This window comes from Abrus precatorius, unplaced genomic scaffold (genome assembly GCF_003935025.1).
Source record: "Abrus precatorius isolate BTA unplaced genomic scaffold, Abrus_2018 Scaffold8, whole genome shotgun sequence".
Classification (NCBI taxonomy): domain Eukaryota; kingdom Viridiplantae; phylum Streptophyta; class Magnoliopsida; order Fabales; family Fabaceae; genus Abrus; species Abrus precatorius.
The window spans coordinates 11626659-11646881 of record NW_020874428.1 but is presented as its reverse complement, the minus strand read 5'-3'; the positions used below and the strand labels follow the sequence as shown (position 1 = coordinate 11646881).

General features: G+C 31.4%; 1 protein-coding gene across 1 annotated transcript; it reads right to left on the bottom strand.

The window, feature by feature from the left end:
• Positions 1 to 404: 404 nt before the first annotated feature.
• On the bottom strand, positions 405 to 2504 carry LOC113847651 (short-chain dehydrogenase/reductase family 42E member 1). Its single transcript, XM_027476881.1, has 5 exons — positions 2209 to 2504; positions 1770 to 2112; positions 1338 to 1609; positions 1046 to 1242; positions 405 to 867 (listed from the first exon to the last, which is right to left on the bottom strand). Exons 1-5 carry the CDS (start codon positions 2396 to 2398, stop codon positions 433 to 435), a joined length of 1437 nt encoding a protein of 478 aa, XP_027332682.1. The 5' UTR covers positions 2399 to 2504; the 3' UTR covers positions 405 to 432.
• Positions 2505 to 20223: the final 17719 nt, after the last annotated feature.

Genomic DNA, 20223 nt, shown 5'->3' with positions numbered 1-20223 from the left:
TATCTGTCTAAATTTTTTCTGTTCTTTCTTTCCAATGTACCAAAGAAAAAACAAAAAAGCTAAAAGAAAGTGTACATTGTCATTATTTTTAGATTTTTTACTTGCGTATTTCAAAAACTACTGGAAACAATGGTACTAAATATTACTATTTTTTCATCTGTTTTTTTAAAAATGACGTAGACAAAATTAGGTGTTCACGGTAGGAATTGAATATCCATTCCTCTAATTCGGTTAGGATTAGGGGATCATTTGGCAAAATATCCGAAGAATTTTATTCAACACTGCATGATGGAAAAGTTTTGACATGGGCCATTTCTCTAACGCGTGGATAGTTGAACATATTCCATTTTATCATGCAATCGACAGGAAAGACATTTCATTTCCTAACCTGTACTGTAATTGTACAAGTAATCTGCAAAAGCATTTGGGATGCTATAGCCTTGCTCTTTTCAATAGAAAACGCAACGAAAATATCCCAAGAGCAAAAGTTTGCCAAAACCATCCCCTTGCATTGGCAGGATCCACCCTTTTAGCCAGGTACCAAGCATAAATGGCCTCAATGATATGAACAGCTGTAGCTAGGAAAAACACCAGCCTTGTCATCCACATTGACCGAAAGACAAATAGACTTACAGCTCTGAGAGGGAACACAATCCCTATGTCCGGTAAGAAGGCAGCACAAAACAGTGAGAACATTCCAATGACACAAAACAGCCACACGAAGATTGTCGGGCCATCCAGAGTTCTCCTTTTCCTCTCTTGCCAGTAATTTATGGTCAAAGCCATTCCCTCTCGCGAGGTCACCATGGGAACATAGCCGATCTCCTCTTTGGCTTTAAGATAAGAGAAATAGTGGGTCACCCCTACCTGTCAAAGAACAAATATGAAAGTACATATTTGAGCTTTCACAAATCATCATAGCTGCTGGATGCATCCTTATTTAAAAGACATGGCTACCTAAGTTTCCAAGGTTCATCTATTTCAAGCATGCAGCCAGAGAAGTGTCCAACCATTAAGCTAGCTAGAGTTAAAGAAAAGAACTGACCTTGTGTACTTCAGAGGGAAGGATGAATGGCTGTGGGAGCCACCACCGATTGAGCCATGGATAAAGGACTGTATAAACACCCCAGCAAATCCTCCCAAGAACAAGAGCGTGATCGACAGCTAAGGAAGTCTTTGGTATTTCATAATCCAAACTCCTAAGTAGAGGTTGGAGGAATTCAAAACTATTAATTGGCGAACCTGAAAAAGAAGACTCACTCACTCAGCAGTTGTTTCCCAAATTTCCAGCACAGTTTGTTACTTGTTAGTAGAAACATCAACAGAGAAATGATTACCGTCAGATATAAAGTACGCCTGGCCAGCAGCTTTAGGGCGTTTTCCCGTGGCAGGATTGTCATCCAAAAGTCCCATACTTGCCATAATAAGAGCAAGCACAAGGTTATCCACAAAAAGCCAATCTGATTTTACAGTTTGGTCCCCAATTCTGAACAAAAGCAGACCCAATCTGGCCATGGTTATGATCCTTGGAAGGTGTCTGTCTTCACCCGGCCCATAGATTGCAGCTGGACGAACAGCACAAGTGTAAAGACGATTCCCGGCATCATTCCTTGAGAGGATGAAAAAGTAGCAACCATGTAGAAAAAAAAAGATATTCATAATTATTATTTTTAATTTGGGTGCAAGTTAGTTACTGCTAATCTAATCATTATATATATAACAGTAGTGAAATCAGCAGCGAGAGGAAAAGGAATGAAAAAATTATGTACTTGAAAGTGCGGGCATTATTCTTTAGAACCAACTGTTCAGCAATTGATTTACTGCGGCCATAGGGATCGACATGGTGATCAATTGGGAAATACGGCAGAGTCTCATTTCCGTTGATGATCTGTTGACCGCCAAAGACAACATTGTATGTGCTACAGTAGACAAGCCTTTTGATGCCACGGTCGAGGCAAGCGTCGATTACATGGCAAGTCCCATTTATGTTGACTTCATCAACACGACCAAATTGGAGCATCTCTTTGCCTGACATTCCGAAGGCCGCAAGGTGGAATACACAATCAGCACCACGGAGGGCCTTTGCAACGTCTTCTTTGCGGGTAACATCCCCTTTTGGTTCACAGAGGCACAGAGCCAGTCATATAGATAATAACAGTAACATTGATGATAACATGAACTTGAAATGAAAACACTATAAAAATGAACCTTGAATGCAGAGAACTCCCTTATCCTGGAGAACGTGCGACCAAGGAGAAGAGGCGCGTAGGTCAAAGGCTCGCACCTCTCTCGCACCTCTTCGGATGAGCTCCAAGCACAGTGCAGATCCTACAAATCCCAATCCACCCGTGACCACGAAGGCCTTCCCCTCTATTCCTTCGTTCTCGCTCAAGTGCATTCTTGATCTGATCTCACCTCCTCAATTCCACCAAGATTCCCCTTCCCCCAAAATTCATTACATTTATCGCATCCACCTGACATGACATCAGGCACACCATTGCCCACTTTTTCCTTCTCCCTAGATAAAACCAACAAAAAAGGGAATAAATTAACCCTATATTTGCGATTTTTTTATTTTAATAATTAATTATATAAATTTAACTATATTTGGAAAATCTATTTCATTTAAATTTTAAAATGATTTCTCTACTAAAAAATACAGAAGTATTTGTATAACTATATTTATATTTAAAATAATTAATTATTAAAGATAAAATATAAAATAAAATAGTAGAAAATAATATGATAATTTTATCATAATTCTATATTTTTAAATATATTTATTATTAGCTTTTTAAAATTTTATTTCATCTTTCAAGGGCACAAAATTAATATAAAATTATTTAAGAAAATGTTAAGAATCACGGTACAAAAAAAATGTAAATTATTCTAAATTAGAACTATATATGCAAATTTTATTGCACTAATTCTTATTTTTGCAACTTTTTTTTGTTACATAGGAAAATAAAGGACGAAACTATAACTTTAAAAATAAAGGGCCAATAATATTAGTGTAAAGAGTGACGAGGTAGTCAAGGAGGAGGATGAAATCCCTAACGTGGTTAGATAGTGCGCATATGCACGTACTTTCTTAGATCGCGTTACCTTCTTGGAGAGCATTTCTAACGGTGATGTTTCCAGGTAATTTCTCCGGTGAAGGGACACTGATGCCCCTTTCTATGCATATTAATATTTTGTATCTGCGTGTGCTCGTATTTAATACACTATTTTATATTTACAAATTTTATTATTAAATAATTGGAGCACTAGAAAAACTCCTCCAAATAATGTATTTATTTTGAAAGCCCAATCAAATTATTTTTTTTACAACTCTATGGTACTCTTAGAAATTTTCAAGTACTGTCTAATAATATTTAACATGATTAAATAATAAATTTATTTAATAATAAATTATTATATTTATTACATTTTAACATGCTAAAAAGTGGTTAAGTTTTTCGACAACAATAAGACACAATTAAAATTAAATAAATTAAAATTAAAAAATAAAATAATAATATTATATTAATATATTATGTTATAATTATTTTTATTTATAATAAATAAAAATTTCTTAAATAAAAATCATATTTTATTTGAAACTAAAACTTATAAAAAAATAAAATAAAAAATTTAATATATAATAATAATAATAATATGTAGTAAATAATATAAATAATATAATTTTAAATAAATTATATATAATAATATATATTTTTTATAATTTACTACATGTTTTTTTAATTGATATAAATTTTTTGGGTATGATACTCGTAACAAAATTTTAGGATACTATAATACATACTTTATTTCATTTCTTTGTGCAAAATCTTTTGAAGAGATCTTTGAGTTTGCACATGATATTCTCAATTTTTTATCTCCATCATTGATAAGAGATGGACAGACAAAGGTGCAAGACAAAAAATGTTACCTCTCCTAAGTAAAAAAATGAGAGGACTCTTGTGTCTTTACTTAAAAGAGCATTTTAATATGCTTTAAAATCTTATTTAATGTGAGTATACTATTTTCTAAACTTTATATTTTGGAGAATGTTTCACATGGGCTCTCCAATCTTCATTTTTTAGAGCAATTTCATTCACATGAATTGCTATCTAAAGTTAAGAATAGTTCCTTGAATCGCTCTGTAAAATTATGAAAAAATTTAACAAATTTTTTTATTAATTTCACATTATCACAAAATTCTGTTACATCTAATAGACTATAATGAATAGTTCTAAAAAGGTTGGGAAGATTTCAATATCTCAACTATACTTGATATCCTAAAATTTTAAACCAACAAAATAGTAAATATACAATCAATTATTAAATCAAATTGAGAACAATTCAATATCACAAAATAATAACAATACAAAAAAGGAAAAAACTAATATAATTACATTAATGAATGAACCACAATGAATAACAACCTATACACTTACAAATGTGTTTAAGAATATACATTGTACTCATGAAAAAATCACTAAAAATCTATTATACTTAATGTGTCTTTCAAATATTTATGGTACATATTTGCATACTAGTCCTTTTAAACTTGCTGAACTCTATTATTAGGAAAAGTTGGAAAGTAGAACTCTAGAAAATACTAAAGACATAACAAAATACAAAGTCAAGTTAAATTGAGAATAGGGTAGAAATTAAGCAAAATGAATACAAATTATTAAGTAATTTTTTGTAATCTCTACAATCTTTGTCAACAACATTTGAAATAGCTTCAATATAATCATTCTCATATCTAATTAATTTCTTTGAGTAATACACACTAGTCTTTATGTTATGTGATGTACTCACATCTTGTATCTTATCATACTTTGTCCAACAAGTATATTTTTCACTAATTCCATATTACACATTAGATGTTCTTCCAATTATTCAACATTTACTCGCATCATATTCAAAGAACACCAACAAGAGTAAGGAATGAGGTTGATATCACTAGCATGCACAATCGAAAATCTAATGAACTCTTTCACTCCATTTGCATATTCTTCAATCAAACAATTAACTCTCATCCAACTTTAATCCGTATTTTCTCAAACTATAGCTTATGACAATTACATGAATCAATGTCTTATTTTGTCTCACATGATAGGTCCTTATCCCATTTGAGAATAAAGTTTTTCATGCATTAATTAGTATTTACTGCTTAAACTTTGTATTTTATACTTGACAAAATTTTGGTCGTATTTTGCATTGATCTCTTACTACACAACTTGAATATGATATCATTTACTTCAATCAAACATACACCAAGAGACAATGACAAATGTAGCAAATTAAAATTTTCAAATATAATATACAACATTTTAAGAAGCATTTACCAACTAATCAATGAAAATTTTTGTTCCCAAGCTGTCTAACTTGGACAATTTAAGATTCAAAATAATGATTTCTTCAATTATTATTTTGAAGAAATCATTATTTTGAATGTCAAATGGGAAAATAAGATTTCACTAAAATTTCAAAATTAAATCATAAATTCAAAGTACATTTAGATAATAATTTACATGCATTCACAACATTTCATAAAGTATAACAATGTGCATTGTCATGTGTTTCATCAAATAACAAAGCATACAACAAACTTAAATAATAAAAAAAAAACATAACAAATTGCCTAAGACATATAATTTCATTACTAAGGGGCAGTCCTAAACTAACAAATATAGACTGTTTTTATTTCACCAATCCTAAGCAAAGAAATCTTGAAAACAATTCAAACTGTAAATCCACTAAAAATTATACCATTTTGACAACACTTTCTTGTAGGTTTCTATTTCTGCCTAAGCTAAGGCTATATGCATTCACTTCTATCTCATCATAACATACTATTGCAGGTTTACATGTCTCTACCTAAGGCTATACAATAGGGCATCACATGGACTCATCATGATCTAGCTGAATAAGGAGACACTAACTCTCTCTCTATGATTGAAACCACATCGCAAAAGGTACTCATTTGAAATGTCAAAAAATTATACCAACATCACCTACTGTGCATAACCATATATATTCAAGTTCAAAATTGAAGCACACAACCCAGAAATATTATCACAACTCTATCTTTATTATATTATGTTACATAAACTACATGCTTTCTGTTAGTCAAATTGCTACATACAATAATAGCCCATGTCCATTAACCTAAAGTTGAACATTTGCAATCTAAACTTCACTAAATATAATAAGTTTCAGTACATATATGCTCTCTGTCAGGAAATAATCAAAACTTAAATATAAGTTACACTAAAAATACAAAAATATTCAGTGTCATTGATCTCAATGTAGTAGACTTCCACCTCAGTCATAGTTCACGTCAATGCCAAGGACGAGGGTGCACTATTCATTTTGAATAATGGTGCATTTGAGTAAAAGGATAGTAGAAAGTATTATTCACAATGATGAAAGGCAAAGAAGAAGTGTATACCTTAGGAGTATGAATGCAACGTCAACTGTGCAAAGGGTGCCACAAACACATTTCAGATAAAAAAGAACTAAGAGAAATATGAGGGTAGCAGAAGCAGAGAGTGAACACGAGAATAGGGATGAAGAAGTTTTAGGTTTTAAGGTTCTATTTTAGAGAAGGTTCTATTTTAGAGAGCAAATAAACTAGAACTGCTCTCTAAAATGGAACAATGAAGAGTGATATCATGTGAAATTGTTTTCTAAAAGTGAACTTGAAGAGTAGTTAAATATGGAACACTCTCCAAAGTATTCTTCAATCTTAGAGAGCGATTCTACATGTTATGCTCTTTTAATCATATATTTTAGAGAACGATTAAATTTGAACCCTCTCCAACTCTTTTTTAGAGAGCAATTTTAAAATAACCACTCTTCAAGTAGAATTTTATAGAGCATTTATATGATAATCGCTCTCCAAATATATCATAAAGATTGATTCTACATTAGTTCTTCAAGTTAGTGAACTAGAAGGTGAAATCTAACTTAGTGTATGACCTAAATTATTTTAATAGAAATATGTGAATCATTTACTAAAATTAACAAAATTTATAACTTTTAAAACGGTTATAAAAGATTACTTTGCACATTGATCTACAATTCTAAATTAGCTTCTTCTTATTACTTCCCTTACCTAAGGCATCTATACCCTTTAAAATGCAATGGCATGGTAGCAAGCACGATGTTTCAATCACAGGCTAGCAAATCAAAAGTATACTTAATAAAAATATATATATTTATGATGTTAAAAACTTTATATAAATTTTACGTAATTTTTATTTTTAATTGTTTAGTGTTCTAAAATTACTATTACCCTTTTAACCTTAAATCTCATAGTTCTCTCTAAGGGTATATTTGGGAGGGGACTTTTGGAAGGGAGGGGAGGGAAGAACACATTTTTTAATTTTAAATTAAAAGAATTATATATTATTTATGATGATATATACATCACTATATATTAGGTTTTTGTTAATATATTAATTTATATCTTTTATTTTAAAAATATTAATTTTAAATATATTTATTTAAAATATAAATTTTGCCCTCCCTTCTCCTCCCCTCCAAAACTCCTCTTCCCAAACAACCCTTAAGGAGATTTTAACATATATCAATAACATTGAGAGAACTTACTTGGATCCATAGTCTTAATGTGCTCTCTTTGTAGTTTTGATCTTTTAGTATTTTCTCTAATTCTTACTTATTCTTTTAGTAATTTTTATAGTTGAGAGAAAATGTTTTCTTAACTCATGAAGGGAGTTAATAATGTAGCACCCTTCTTTTGGCAACCTATCTTTTATTCATGAGAAGAATTTTTTTTATAATTATATTTTACAATTATACTTCTATTGTTTTAAATTTGAGTAGGCTTGTAAGTTACATCGAACTTTAAGTAAATTATTAAATTAATCTAACATATGCTATGCAGAACAATCTCTTTCAAAGAGATGACTTCTTGACAATCTGTTTATGGTGAAAATTGCAGATTATAAACAAATAAATTCAAGAGCAATTTAAGTTGAATTTTAGACCCTTTTTAAGTTCTTTTAAGTGTGTTTTTATGTAACAATAAAATTAACATCGTCAAGCAAAGCACTAAGCAGAAATAGTGGAAGAACAACAAAGTAATATCGAACTAAATGTAGCTTACAAAAACAAACTATGCATGAATTGAATTACAAAAATGTAATTAAACAAACAAACTAGAAACAAATTGCAAAAAAGTAAATGTACGACTCTAAGCAAAGAACAACAAGGGCAGTGAATCCTTTGGTGTTTGGCTCGATGCAAAATTTCAGTATGCAAAATATCTGGGTGCAAATGTCTAGTGCAAAAAGTCGTCCCTTGGAATATCAAGCTTCGTACTATTTATAGACGAATTAGATTAATTGTCCCCCTTTTTTTCGTTGGCACTACTTGGTAACTGCCTTCTGCGATGCTCTCTCGGTAACCGTACTACTCATGATGGTGCTTTACTTTAACAGTTGTCATCCATTATCCATGACTGCCTATGATCTTGCCTTCTCCATAACCGTTGTTGTCCATGATCAGTTCTTCGTATCTTTGACCTTTAACAAGTGGTAACCGTTGGTAATTGCTGAGAACTGCTGCTTTGATAGTCACTTCAAACCTTATTCAAGCCTTGTAATTTTTTCAACATGTTTCTTCATCTTTTGGGCTCATCTTATCTTTAGGACTTAGAATAATTTTCTTATCGCTTCCTATTTTGATAATTTTCAAGGAGGTCTATCAAAGACTCTCATGGACTTAGAATAATTTTCCTTGTCAATTCCTTTTTTGACAAGTTTTGAGGAAAATCTGTAAGCTCATCTAGTCTTGTAAACTTAGAATAATTTTCCTTCTTAATTCCTATTTTGACAAGTTTTGAAGAAAATCTGTAAGCTCATCTAGTCTCATGGACTTAGAATAATTTTCCTTGTCGATTCCTGTTTTGACACGCTTAAGGAGAAATCAGTGAGCTCATCTAGTCTAGTGGACTTAGCATATATTTACTCTTTGAGATTCTTTTTTTGAGAAGTTTTGGTTCCTTTTAATATCTGACTTGAAAATCCTCCAAAACTTCTTGAAAGACCACTATTTTTTTGACAAAGAATGTGGCTCTCTTCACGACCCTCCAAAAACTGCTTGAATGTAGCCTTCTTTCCAACAAATAATAAAACTCTTCTTAAGATCCTCCAAACCTCCTCAAAATGTAACCTTATTTCTGATAAAGGATGAGGCTCGTCTCAAAATCCTCCAAAACTCCTTGAAATGTAGCTTTCTTTTCGACAAAAGATGAGACTCTTCTATCAGTCTTTATTGAAATATTCAAAAAGTAGTTCCTTTAAAAACATTTTAGGACTTAAATTTTTCATGTCCCCAGCTCGTCAAAATATGGGAACACGGAGTTCTCTTAGTTTTTAATAAAAAAATATGTTATTGGCACTTGTTTTCAAGGTGTGTTTCTTCTCGAAAAGGCATTGTTTACCACGAAAATCAAACAAAATCCGTATGGAAGCATATTGCATTTCAATAACCCTCATTCCAACTTGTTGCGAACCATGATAGCGCTTCCAAATCCAACTTCAGCTTTGTGTTGCGGTATCTGATGCGTAGAAAGCCACTAATATCCTACACCAACTGAAAAAATACCAGATATACTTGTACTCCACTCCCACACCCACGTATTTGGCATAATTGCTTTCATATGAACAACATATCTTATTTGACAAGTTATAAGTTAACATTAGGATACACTTAATAGTTGTTTTCTTTTTACATTTATGGTATCCCTTCTTAGAGCAAAATGATAATAAAACATAAAGTAAAAAATAAAATAAATATTTTTTTGCAAATTCAAGAATTAATAAAATTTTAAAGATAAAATGCATCATCACCTATATAATTTTGAGAGTTAACTTAAAAGAGACATCTTTTTGTCTATGTTTTAAAGGTTGGTGGTGGGATCCATTGTTGCATAAATTTAATCTGCCCCAATAGAAAACCAAAATAACATGATTATAATGTGTAACCACCCTTTTCTATAGATCTTTTATTATTATAAAGTTTTTCTCCACACTTGCATCAATTTATCATCACCTAATGAATGTGTGAGCTTTTAAGTCTCCACACTCGTGCATCCATAGTAAGATACAGGCCTCCCAATTTTTGCAATTTTTGTGGATATAGCCGTGTAGGCATTGCAGCATTCTACAAGCAACATTATTATTTATTTTCATCCATTATAAAACATATATTATCATACAAGCGAAGACATTTTTGGAAATATCTTAATGGTTTGCCTTGATTGTTTTCACACTGTCTGATTTGATTTATGGTTGAATTTAGGAACGCTTCTCACTAACTATCTTGCTTCCTTTGTGACGGTCATGGATGAAGAGTTTAGTGAGCAAGCATTCACTCAAAGAGTTTAGGAGTAGCATTCCAAGTTGAAAGTCTCTTCCCTTTGTTCAATATTCTTAATTAATTTATTCGTTTATTGAATATCATATACATGAGTTCAAAAGCATAAACTTATAGCAAATTGAATTTCGACATTCACATTAACAAAATAATGAAACTTCTTTAACCATTCCTCCTATAACATCAAACTTACATAAAATTTAACTATATATATATATATATATATATATTGATTCAGTGAGGATTTTCAAAATACAAGGGTTTAAAATCACTTTTGATTCTCAAGGACATAAGCCCAATAACTCAATTTGAAGTTTTATTTATTTTTATTTCTTTTCAACCATGATTAAAATTATATAAAGTGTTTGTAGCAAGACTTGAACCTAGGCACTTGTGGCTAAGTGTTAGCAAATGACCACTAGGCCATCTTAGTTTACTTGTACTAATGGTGCTTTTCTTTTTCTCTTATTTGACTTTGATTAAGTAAACTATTAATTTGCATTGTACTAAAAACACTTGAATTGAATGGAAAAGGAGAATTCAGATTGAAATCAAATTAAAGTGAGTGTTGTGCTCTGCAAGGGTTCTTCCTTGCAATCTTCGATCTTATCAAGAATTCATCCATTCTTGTGGCGATCTTGTTGGCTTATTAAACATCATCGTTTGTGGTGCCCTCTCCATCATATTTCCTTTCTCTTTTTCATTTAGAAGGTATGAATTTCAAGAGGCTTAAGATAAACCTCATCATTTGGTATCAAAGCTACTTAACTAGGGCTAGTTTTTAATTGAATTTGGAATATTGGTGGTTGGTTGTGTGTTTGTGGTTTGTTTGATTTTGTGCAGCAATTGACACAAGGAGAAAGAAAATTGCACTTGTGGAAAAGGTTGAATTGGAGGCACCAAACTGCGCTCATAAGGTGTTTGCTTCAATGCTTCACTTGGCGACCAAGTAGGTGTTATTTACCATAAGTTGTGATTGTATTTGGGAACTTTGTGAGTGCAATTAAAAATTCTGTTGTGCACTTAAGTTGTTGGTGGTGAAAATTGATGTTTGTGCCTATTTTGATGATACAGAAAAAATAAGAATAAAAAAAAATGAAAAATTGCATTGAAAAAAATTGTATTGAAAAAAAAGAGTGATTTGTAGGAATTTTAAATATAAAATTAAAGATAACATAATTATATATAATACACATCATAACATGTCAATACAATTCCAACTACATGTAATTGAATAATTGTGTTAAACGCATATCTAATGAGAACCCACGAGTCATAAGCAATTCTGATGAGAACTCATGAGTCATAAGCATTCCTTGTTTTTGAGTAAGCGTGTACTACTCTCTTCTCTGATTGTATTATCTTACTCTAGTAACTATCTAATGGGGCAACAGTTATATAAGCCTAATCAGATGAGAGCAAGAACCTCTCACTGGGCACATAGAATAGTCTAACCCATCACAGACTATTCACCTTAAGAGCCCAATTACAAAATCTATATAATAATAATAATTATTATTATTATACACATTTATTTTACGTCATAATTAATAACAATATAACCATAATAATTTAATAATTCTAATCCATAAATTAATATAAATATTAATATTATAGATTAAAAAATCTAACATTCTCCCACTTAGATAGCATTATTAAATTACTAAGTTCACAAATTATGTCGTTGTAACAAGTTATTAATTATCACCAAAAAAATAATAAGTTCACGATAGTATACAATTATATCCGATAGAGATATACATTACATACTACAAGCAACTTATATTCCAGTCACAATATAGATAAATGAAACATAAATATCATTTCCACAAAGGTCCAAGTATAAAAAAATTGTCATAAAAGATATGTCAATAAAAGTGACGTCAACAAAACATATATCTCATAAAGAAATTAGATAATAATGTCAACAAACATATACAAAATTTAACTCCCACTAATCCCAAATATCAAAAGACTTGACCAGACCCATATGAGCTACATGATTCTAAAAAGCTCTAATGGTTAAGCCTTTGGTTAGTGGATATGCTAACATGTTCTTTGTAGCAATGTACACAATTTGAGTCTAAAACTCAAGTAATTTCTCTCTAACAAACAAATACTTTAGATCAAAGTATTTCAAACAAGTAGAACTCTTATTATTCTAAGAGAGAAGTATAGCAGCAGTATTACCACAATAAATCACAAGTGGCCTATATATACTTTTAATAATGCCGAAGCCAGAAATCAAATTCTTTGGCCACATAGCCTAACGAGTAGCCTCATAACAAGCGACATACTTTGTTCGACATACTTTGTTTTCATAGTAGCTATAACTATCTATTTGACACTTTTCCAAGATACAGCTCCTCCCGCCATCATAAAAATAAAGCCTGGAGTAGACTTACGATCATTAGGGCAACCTTCAAAATTAGAGTATCCAATGACCTGAAGTTGATCAGACTTCGCATAGGTCAACATATAATATTTGGTTCCGTACAAATATCTTAAGACCTTCTTCATAGCTTTCCAATGACCCAAACATGGGTTGCTCAAGTATTTGCCCAAAGCATTAACAACATAAGCAATATCGGGACGAGTGCATGCTTAAGCATACATCAAACTCCCAACATCAGAAGCATATAGAACTTTCTCCATTTTAAACAACTCTCTATCTTCGTAAGGACACTAAAAATTAGAGAGTTTCTTACTCCTTTGAACAGGCGCAACACGTGGAGAGCAAGAATACATATTAAACCTCTTGTGGATCCTATCAATGTACTCTTTCTAAGACAATCTAAGAGTAACACGAGATCTATCACAACATATCTGAATGCCTAGAATAACAGACTTTCATATCAAAATGGCTACTCAACATATTCTTTGTCTCATTCAAAAATATCATCAACATGTACGACAAAAATGATAAAATTGCTCCCACTCATCTTCAAGTAAATGCACAGATCTCAAGCATTTTCCTTGAAGCCAATAGAAGTAACCACTTGGTCAAACTTCAAGTACCACTGTCTACAAACTTACTTCAAACCATAAATGGATTTTATTATTCTAGAATTAAATTCAAGTTATAACAAAATTTGATTTATGTTAGTCCACACAAAATATTCAACAATTTATCTCCCACTTGGATAACATAAATCAGAACATCTTATTATTCTAGACAGTACGATTAAACAACGTGATTTAATATTTTGACATCTAATTAATCTATAATTAAATTCAAGTTATAACAAAAAATTGATTTATGTTAATCCACACAAAATATTCAACAATTTATCTCCCACTTGGACAACATAAATCAAAACATCTTATTATTCTAGATTAATCAACAACATGTGGCCTAACAAGATGCCAAAATAAACTAACACGAACTATAAACATCTTAATAATGCACAAAATCATACTCGAAGGAGTAGTGATATCATACATTATAAGATACTTATATCATGTGACTCAACAACTCTAGCGGTATAAGTAAGACAATAAAATCTAGAAACCCTGGAGTCTACACAATATCCTACAAAGAAACTGCTAATTAATTTTTATGAACAATAAAAGATAGTAAGCTTTCTCTGTCTTATCAAATTCCTTAAGTTTCTTGCCCAGATACATTATTAAAAATTTACTATTTTGCGACGGATTTTTGCTAAAGAATTTATCACTAATCTATTAGCGATGAATTTTGTGACTAAACTTACTTCTTAGTACTACTCATCTTAAGAACATTGTCCATAGTGAACTTCGTAATTACTAGACATATTTTATTAGAATTAGTCTATTTAACATGTTTTACTATAACCGCAGTGGAAGATTCAGGTGTGGAAACTTTAGACTTATTCTCAATAAGGGCAACATTCACATTAGAAAATAGCAAGGAACAATTTAACAGAGTCAACTCAGTCCTCATAATTAGTCCTGTTTAAAGTTTTCACCGAAGTGGGCATAGACACTGATGTGAGAAACAACAAAATTTAATATGCGCAATTAGCTCAAGTGCAACAATAATATGTCCATCACAAAATTTCTTACTTACTATGATCTCGCCTAAGGGTCCCGGATCACAATAAATAAGCAAGACGAATACGATGAACAAAACTTTATGTCACAAAAATCCTAACACCGATAGGGTATCAGTACAAAATTGACATAAGCAAAACACAATTGCATGGTATTTTCAAATCACATTAATAACAATACATCGATAGGATATAATTATTACTAATGCAATATAGAATTATATAATTTACACAAGTCATGTATAAATGGTCTCACGATAGGTGGGATGACATTTATACAGAATAATCATGCATTCAAAATTAATTTAAATATGTATCTTATGCATGAAATCAAAATTATACCACAATTACATCAAATAATTTATACAAAATCAAATTATTTTTTTTTATTAACATATATGACATTAAAAAAATGAATAGTATAAAAAATGTCATAAATATCAAATATTAGTATAATCATGTATATAAAAAAAACTTGGATCATATTTCATCAATACAATAATTATTTAATTAATTTAGGCACAGGTTAATTAATTAAAAATATTTATAGTGCCCAAAAAAAAATTATGAAAATTGTCCAAAATATCAAAATCCTCTACTCGACACTTTCCCAGCCCCGCGAGTGGACTTTGTACACAAAAAAAATGAAATCCATCAGCTGCAAAATGGGTCTAACAATTATAGAAACCCAACCCAGTTTAATCTTGCATTCTAAAGCACCAATTCATGACGTTCCAAAGGGTGTATTTTGAAAAACAAAAGAGAGTTTCAAAGGCTCAAACCCGCGCAACCATGGAGGGTTCGAAGTGAGAATTCAAACAACCCAAACAGTTTCTTTCAACGAGTAGGGTCCACTACATTCTTCGTGATATGTACAACAAAAATAGGGTAATGACGAACGCAAAATGAAAGAAAGAATAAATTCTTAATCTAAATTGAACGAAATAATGAATTAATTATTGTGCTATGTCTGTGTTCAATTTATTAAAAAAAGCCCTTAATCGATTTTCAAAAAATAAAATAAAATTTGCCCCTTTGAGAGAATTTGAAAGAAAACAATTTTAGGGTTCATAGTTTCAAAAAATAAGAAACTGCAAAATTCTCTTAACATACTCAATGAAAATTAACAATATTTGAATGTAATATTTATGAATATAAGAGGAACAAAGCCCTAAATTATTTTCCAAATTCATACATAAAATTATAGCATTTTGATTACTCAAAGTTGGAAAATTACGATGTGTATTAAGTTGGCTCTGATACCATTTGCAAGAATTTTAAATATAAAATTAAACATAACATAATTATATATAATACACATCATAACATCTCAATACAATTCCAACTATATGTAATTGAATAATTGAGTTAAACGCGTACCTGATGAGAACCCACGAGTCATAAGCAATCTTGATGAGAACCCATGAGTCATAAGCATTCCTTGTTTTCGAGTGAGCATGTACTACTCTCTTCTCTGATTGCTATTATCTCACTCTAGTAACTGTCTAATGGGACAACAGTTATATAAGCCTAATCAGATGAGAGCAGGAACCTCTTACTGGGCACATAGAATAGTCTAACCCATCACGAACTATTCACCTTAAGAGCCTAATTACAAAATTTATATAATAATAATAATAATTATTATTATTATTATTATTATTATTATACACATTTATTTTACGTCATAATTAATAACAATATAACCATAATAATTTAATAATGCTAATCCATAAATTAATATAAATATTAATATTATAGATTAAAAAATCTAACATGATTATGTTGGTTGTTTGGATGACTTGTAGTGTGGCTGAAATTTTCAATTGAATTGAAGTGTGTTTGCTGAATTATAGAAGAGTTGAAGCCATCTCTCGACCTTTTGAATTGAAGGACCTAAAAGGAAATAAGTCACTCAAATTCATATCTATTCCTACTTGCTGAATTTTTTTTTCTTGTCTTTTGTTTGAAAAAAAAAACATGTCTTTAACCTCCTTGTTTATTGTCTTAGTTATCTTGCGTCTTTATTCTTAATCCCCTCCCTTTACTTGTGTTTTTCTTTCTTGTCGCAATTCTGTCCAAATAATTCCTTATTTGCTTGTCTTTTTGTGTTTGTTAGGTAGTAGAATTGTTCTTTACTACTTCTTTGTGTGGTGCCATAATCTGAATTTAGAGCCTTTTTTTATAGTTATTTGTCTCTTACTTCTTGGTAATTGATTAGGCTCTAAATTCAGATTATGGCACCACACAAAGAAGTACTAAAGAACAATTCTACTATCTAACAAACACAAAAAGACAAGCAAATAAGGAATTATTTGGACAGAATTGCGACAAGAAAGAAAAACACAAGTAAAGGGAAGGAATTAAGAATAAAGATGCAAGATAACTAAGACAATAAACAAGGAGGTTAAAGACATGTTTTTTTTTTTCAAACAAAAGACAAGAAAAAAAAAATTCAGCAAGTAGGAATAGATGTGAATTTGAGTGACTTATTTCCTTGTAGGTCCTTCAATTCAAAAGGTCAAGAACAAGCTTCAACTCTTCTATATAATTCAGCAAACACACTTCAATTCAATTGAAAATTTCAGCCACACTACAAGTCACCCAAACAACCAACATAATCACTCTTTTTTTTTTCAATACAATTTTTTTTTCAACGCAATTTTTTGTTTTTGTTTTTATTTTTATTTTTATTTTTATTTTTTCTGTATCATCAAAATAGGCACAAACATCAATTTCCACCACCAACAACTTAAGTGCATAAACAGAATTTTTAATTGCGCTAAAAAAGTTCCCAAATATAATCACAACTTATGGTAAATAACACCTACTTGGTCACCAAGTGAAGCATTTAAGCAAAAAACACCTTATGAGCGCAATTTGGTACCTCCAATTCAACCTTTTCCACAAGTGCAATTTTCCTTCTCCTTGTGTCAATTGCTGCACAAAATTAAACAAACCACAAACACACAACCAACCACCAATATTCCAAATTCAATTCAAAACTAGCCCTAGTTAACTAGCTTTGATACCAAATGATGAGGTTTATCTTAAGCCTCTTGAATTTCAAACCTAACTAGGACTATGATGTAACTCGAGCTTCAGACCTTAGAATCGAGTGTTTCAAAAACGACAGGAAAGTTCACGTCGTGAACTATGATTTTGGCTAAAGAATCACTTAATTTGGAGTCATAAATCATGAGATATGGATTAAAGTTATTTTGGGTATAGATTGGGGTTTGTTTTGAAGAGAATGTTATGAACTCTAAAATTCAAAATTGGGGAAAACTGAAATTCATACCTTCTCAATGAAAAAGAGAAAGGAAATATAATGGAGAGGGCACCACAAAGATGATGTTTGATAAGCCAACAGGATCGCCACAAGAATGGATGAATTCTTGATAAGATCGAAGATTGCAAGGAAGAACCCTAGCAGAGCACAACACTCACTTTAATTTTATTTCAATCTGAATTCCCCTTTTCCATTCAATCCAAGTGTTTTTAGTACAATGCAAATTAAGAGTTTGCTTAATCAAAGTCAAATAAGAGAAAAAGAAAAGCACCATTAGTACAAGTAAACTAAGATGGCCTAGGTTCAAGTCTTACTACAAACACTTAGCCCCAACATTACACAGCTTCAATAAAATAACAACAAAATGCAAGAGTGAGCTCAATGTCCTAGGCAGCTCTAGATGGTAATGATGAATGTGATATAGTACAGCTAAATCAACATATTACAGCATAACAAATCTTTCATTTTCAGCTTCAACAGTACAATAAAACACACAATTTCATCCAACTTTAACAACTCAGCCATATATATATTTATGGAATCATTTATATAAACATCTTAGCGTTAACTAAACAGACTAAACCAGATCAGGTAAGCTCCCCTTACTTGGAATAAGTTCCAAGATCGTACTCCTAACAAGTCTCGTAGAGATAGATCAACCGTTTGAGTTTGGAATATGGCTTGAACGACTTAGATCTACTCAAAACAACCCAGTTTAAGTCCCTTAAGAAAAAAAGAGAAGAAACAAGGTAAAAACTAAAAACTGAGCTCTGAGAACTCACCTAGATCTCGATGAGATAGAAGATCTCGCTTTGTTTGGGAAGTAATTCAGCTTGAGCAAGAACTTCTCTCACCTGGGCAAAAAAACTAGACAGTGGAACCTCTCAATTTTTTTAATATTCTCGCTTGAGCGAGAAACATATCGCTTGAGCGAGATACATCTTGCCTGGGCGAGTAACAATCTCACCTAGGCGAGATTGGGTCCAGAGAGCTACTAAATTTTCTTGTGATTCCTCGCTTGAGCGAGAACCTCTCGCTTGAGCGTGGTCAATCTCGCCTAAGGGAGATTTCTTCTCGTCTGGGCGAGGTTACAGCTAAGGCAATCATGTATGCTGCACCCAGACTCTAAAATTTCTCTCCTGAGTGAAATACTACTAATTTTTAATCATACTTTCTAAATTATCCAACCACTCAACACATTTAATAATCATTCTTCCATTCACATGACAATTCACATATATTAACATCATCATACGGCACAACAACTGCTCTGCTCCTTATCCAGCAATCACACGACTTTTATATTTTATATTCCAACATATAAACAATTCATATAGTTCAAGTCTACAGGACTCTAATCAATAGGCATAATAATAATTACATATAATTATATCAATCTGACAACAACTACTCAACAGACGCCTACACAAGAGACGAGGTATAACACTGGCCCCTCCTTTTACCCTGTCAGATGCTTGTTGGGATTTTAGACGAATGTTTGATCCAATTTTATTTTTTTTAATGGTATTCACTGAAATACATATATAGAATTTTGAACAAGCAGAGGCTTTTAGACGCTTCACACCAAGACTTGAGACAAGCTAAGGCTGCAACGCTTAACAGAGTCCCCACATTTAGTCAAGCTTAATGGGAATCGCACTCCATGTGCCTTCACCAAATGTTTCAATTGTTGACCTTGTCATTAATGTTGAAAAGGCTATTAAAACTTGTGCCAATACAGCGTTCAAAAGGACAGTTGAGGGGCCACTGAAGGGCCTATTGAACGTGTTTGATGTTCACACTTGTCTCTGTGGACTTGGCAGTGCATTAATGTTCATGGGAGATGATAATATGGTGAAGGTGGTTGTCTGGTATGATGATGAATGGTTTTACAGGTTAGATATTTACTTTTTTTTCAAAGCCAGTCCCAAAATTTTTGTCCAAACTTCCAATAGACCACATTATTGATTATCGTTACAATATTAATTGATGATTATAGTCAAATTAATAGCCAGAAATTTGACACATCTGGCTGCAAGTAAGTGAACAGTGTGCTTGCAACAGGAATTGGAGACCCATTTGGAAGATTTTTGTAAGATAAACTTTGCTGCTGAGAAATGCGAAGTTTATGAAGCTTGGAAAAAGTGCTTCATTTCTAATAACAAAATCTAATAAAGGACGAGGCTTTTCACCCAAAAAATTTGAAAACAAACGAATGATTTTATTTTGCCTTGTTTTTAAACATATGGCTAAGAAGAAGAAATTGTTGACACAACATCATGTTCTTCAAGGTTAAAAATTGACAATGATGGGTTTAAGTGTAATGATGTTCAAATGAAATAAAAAAAAAATGAAAAAGAAGGGTAACAGTCACAGAGAAATATTAAAAACAAATAGAAAGATTAAAGAAACAAATGAATTGGAAGTAAATTACAAGAACTTACTTCAACTCATACAATGTGTAAATCTCTTGTGTTGTTGTGGCTAATTTGTGAGTAGAAT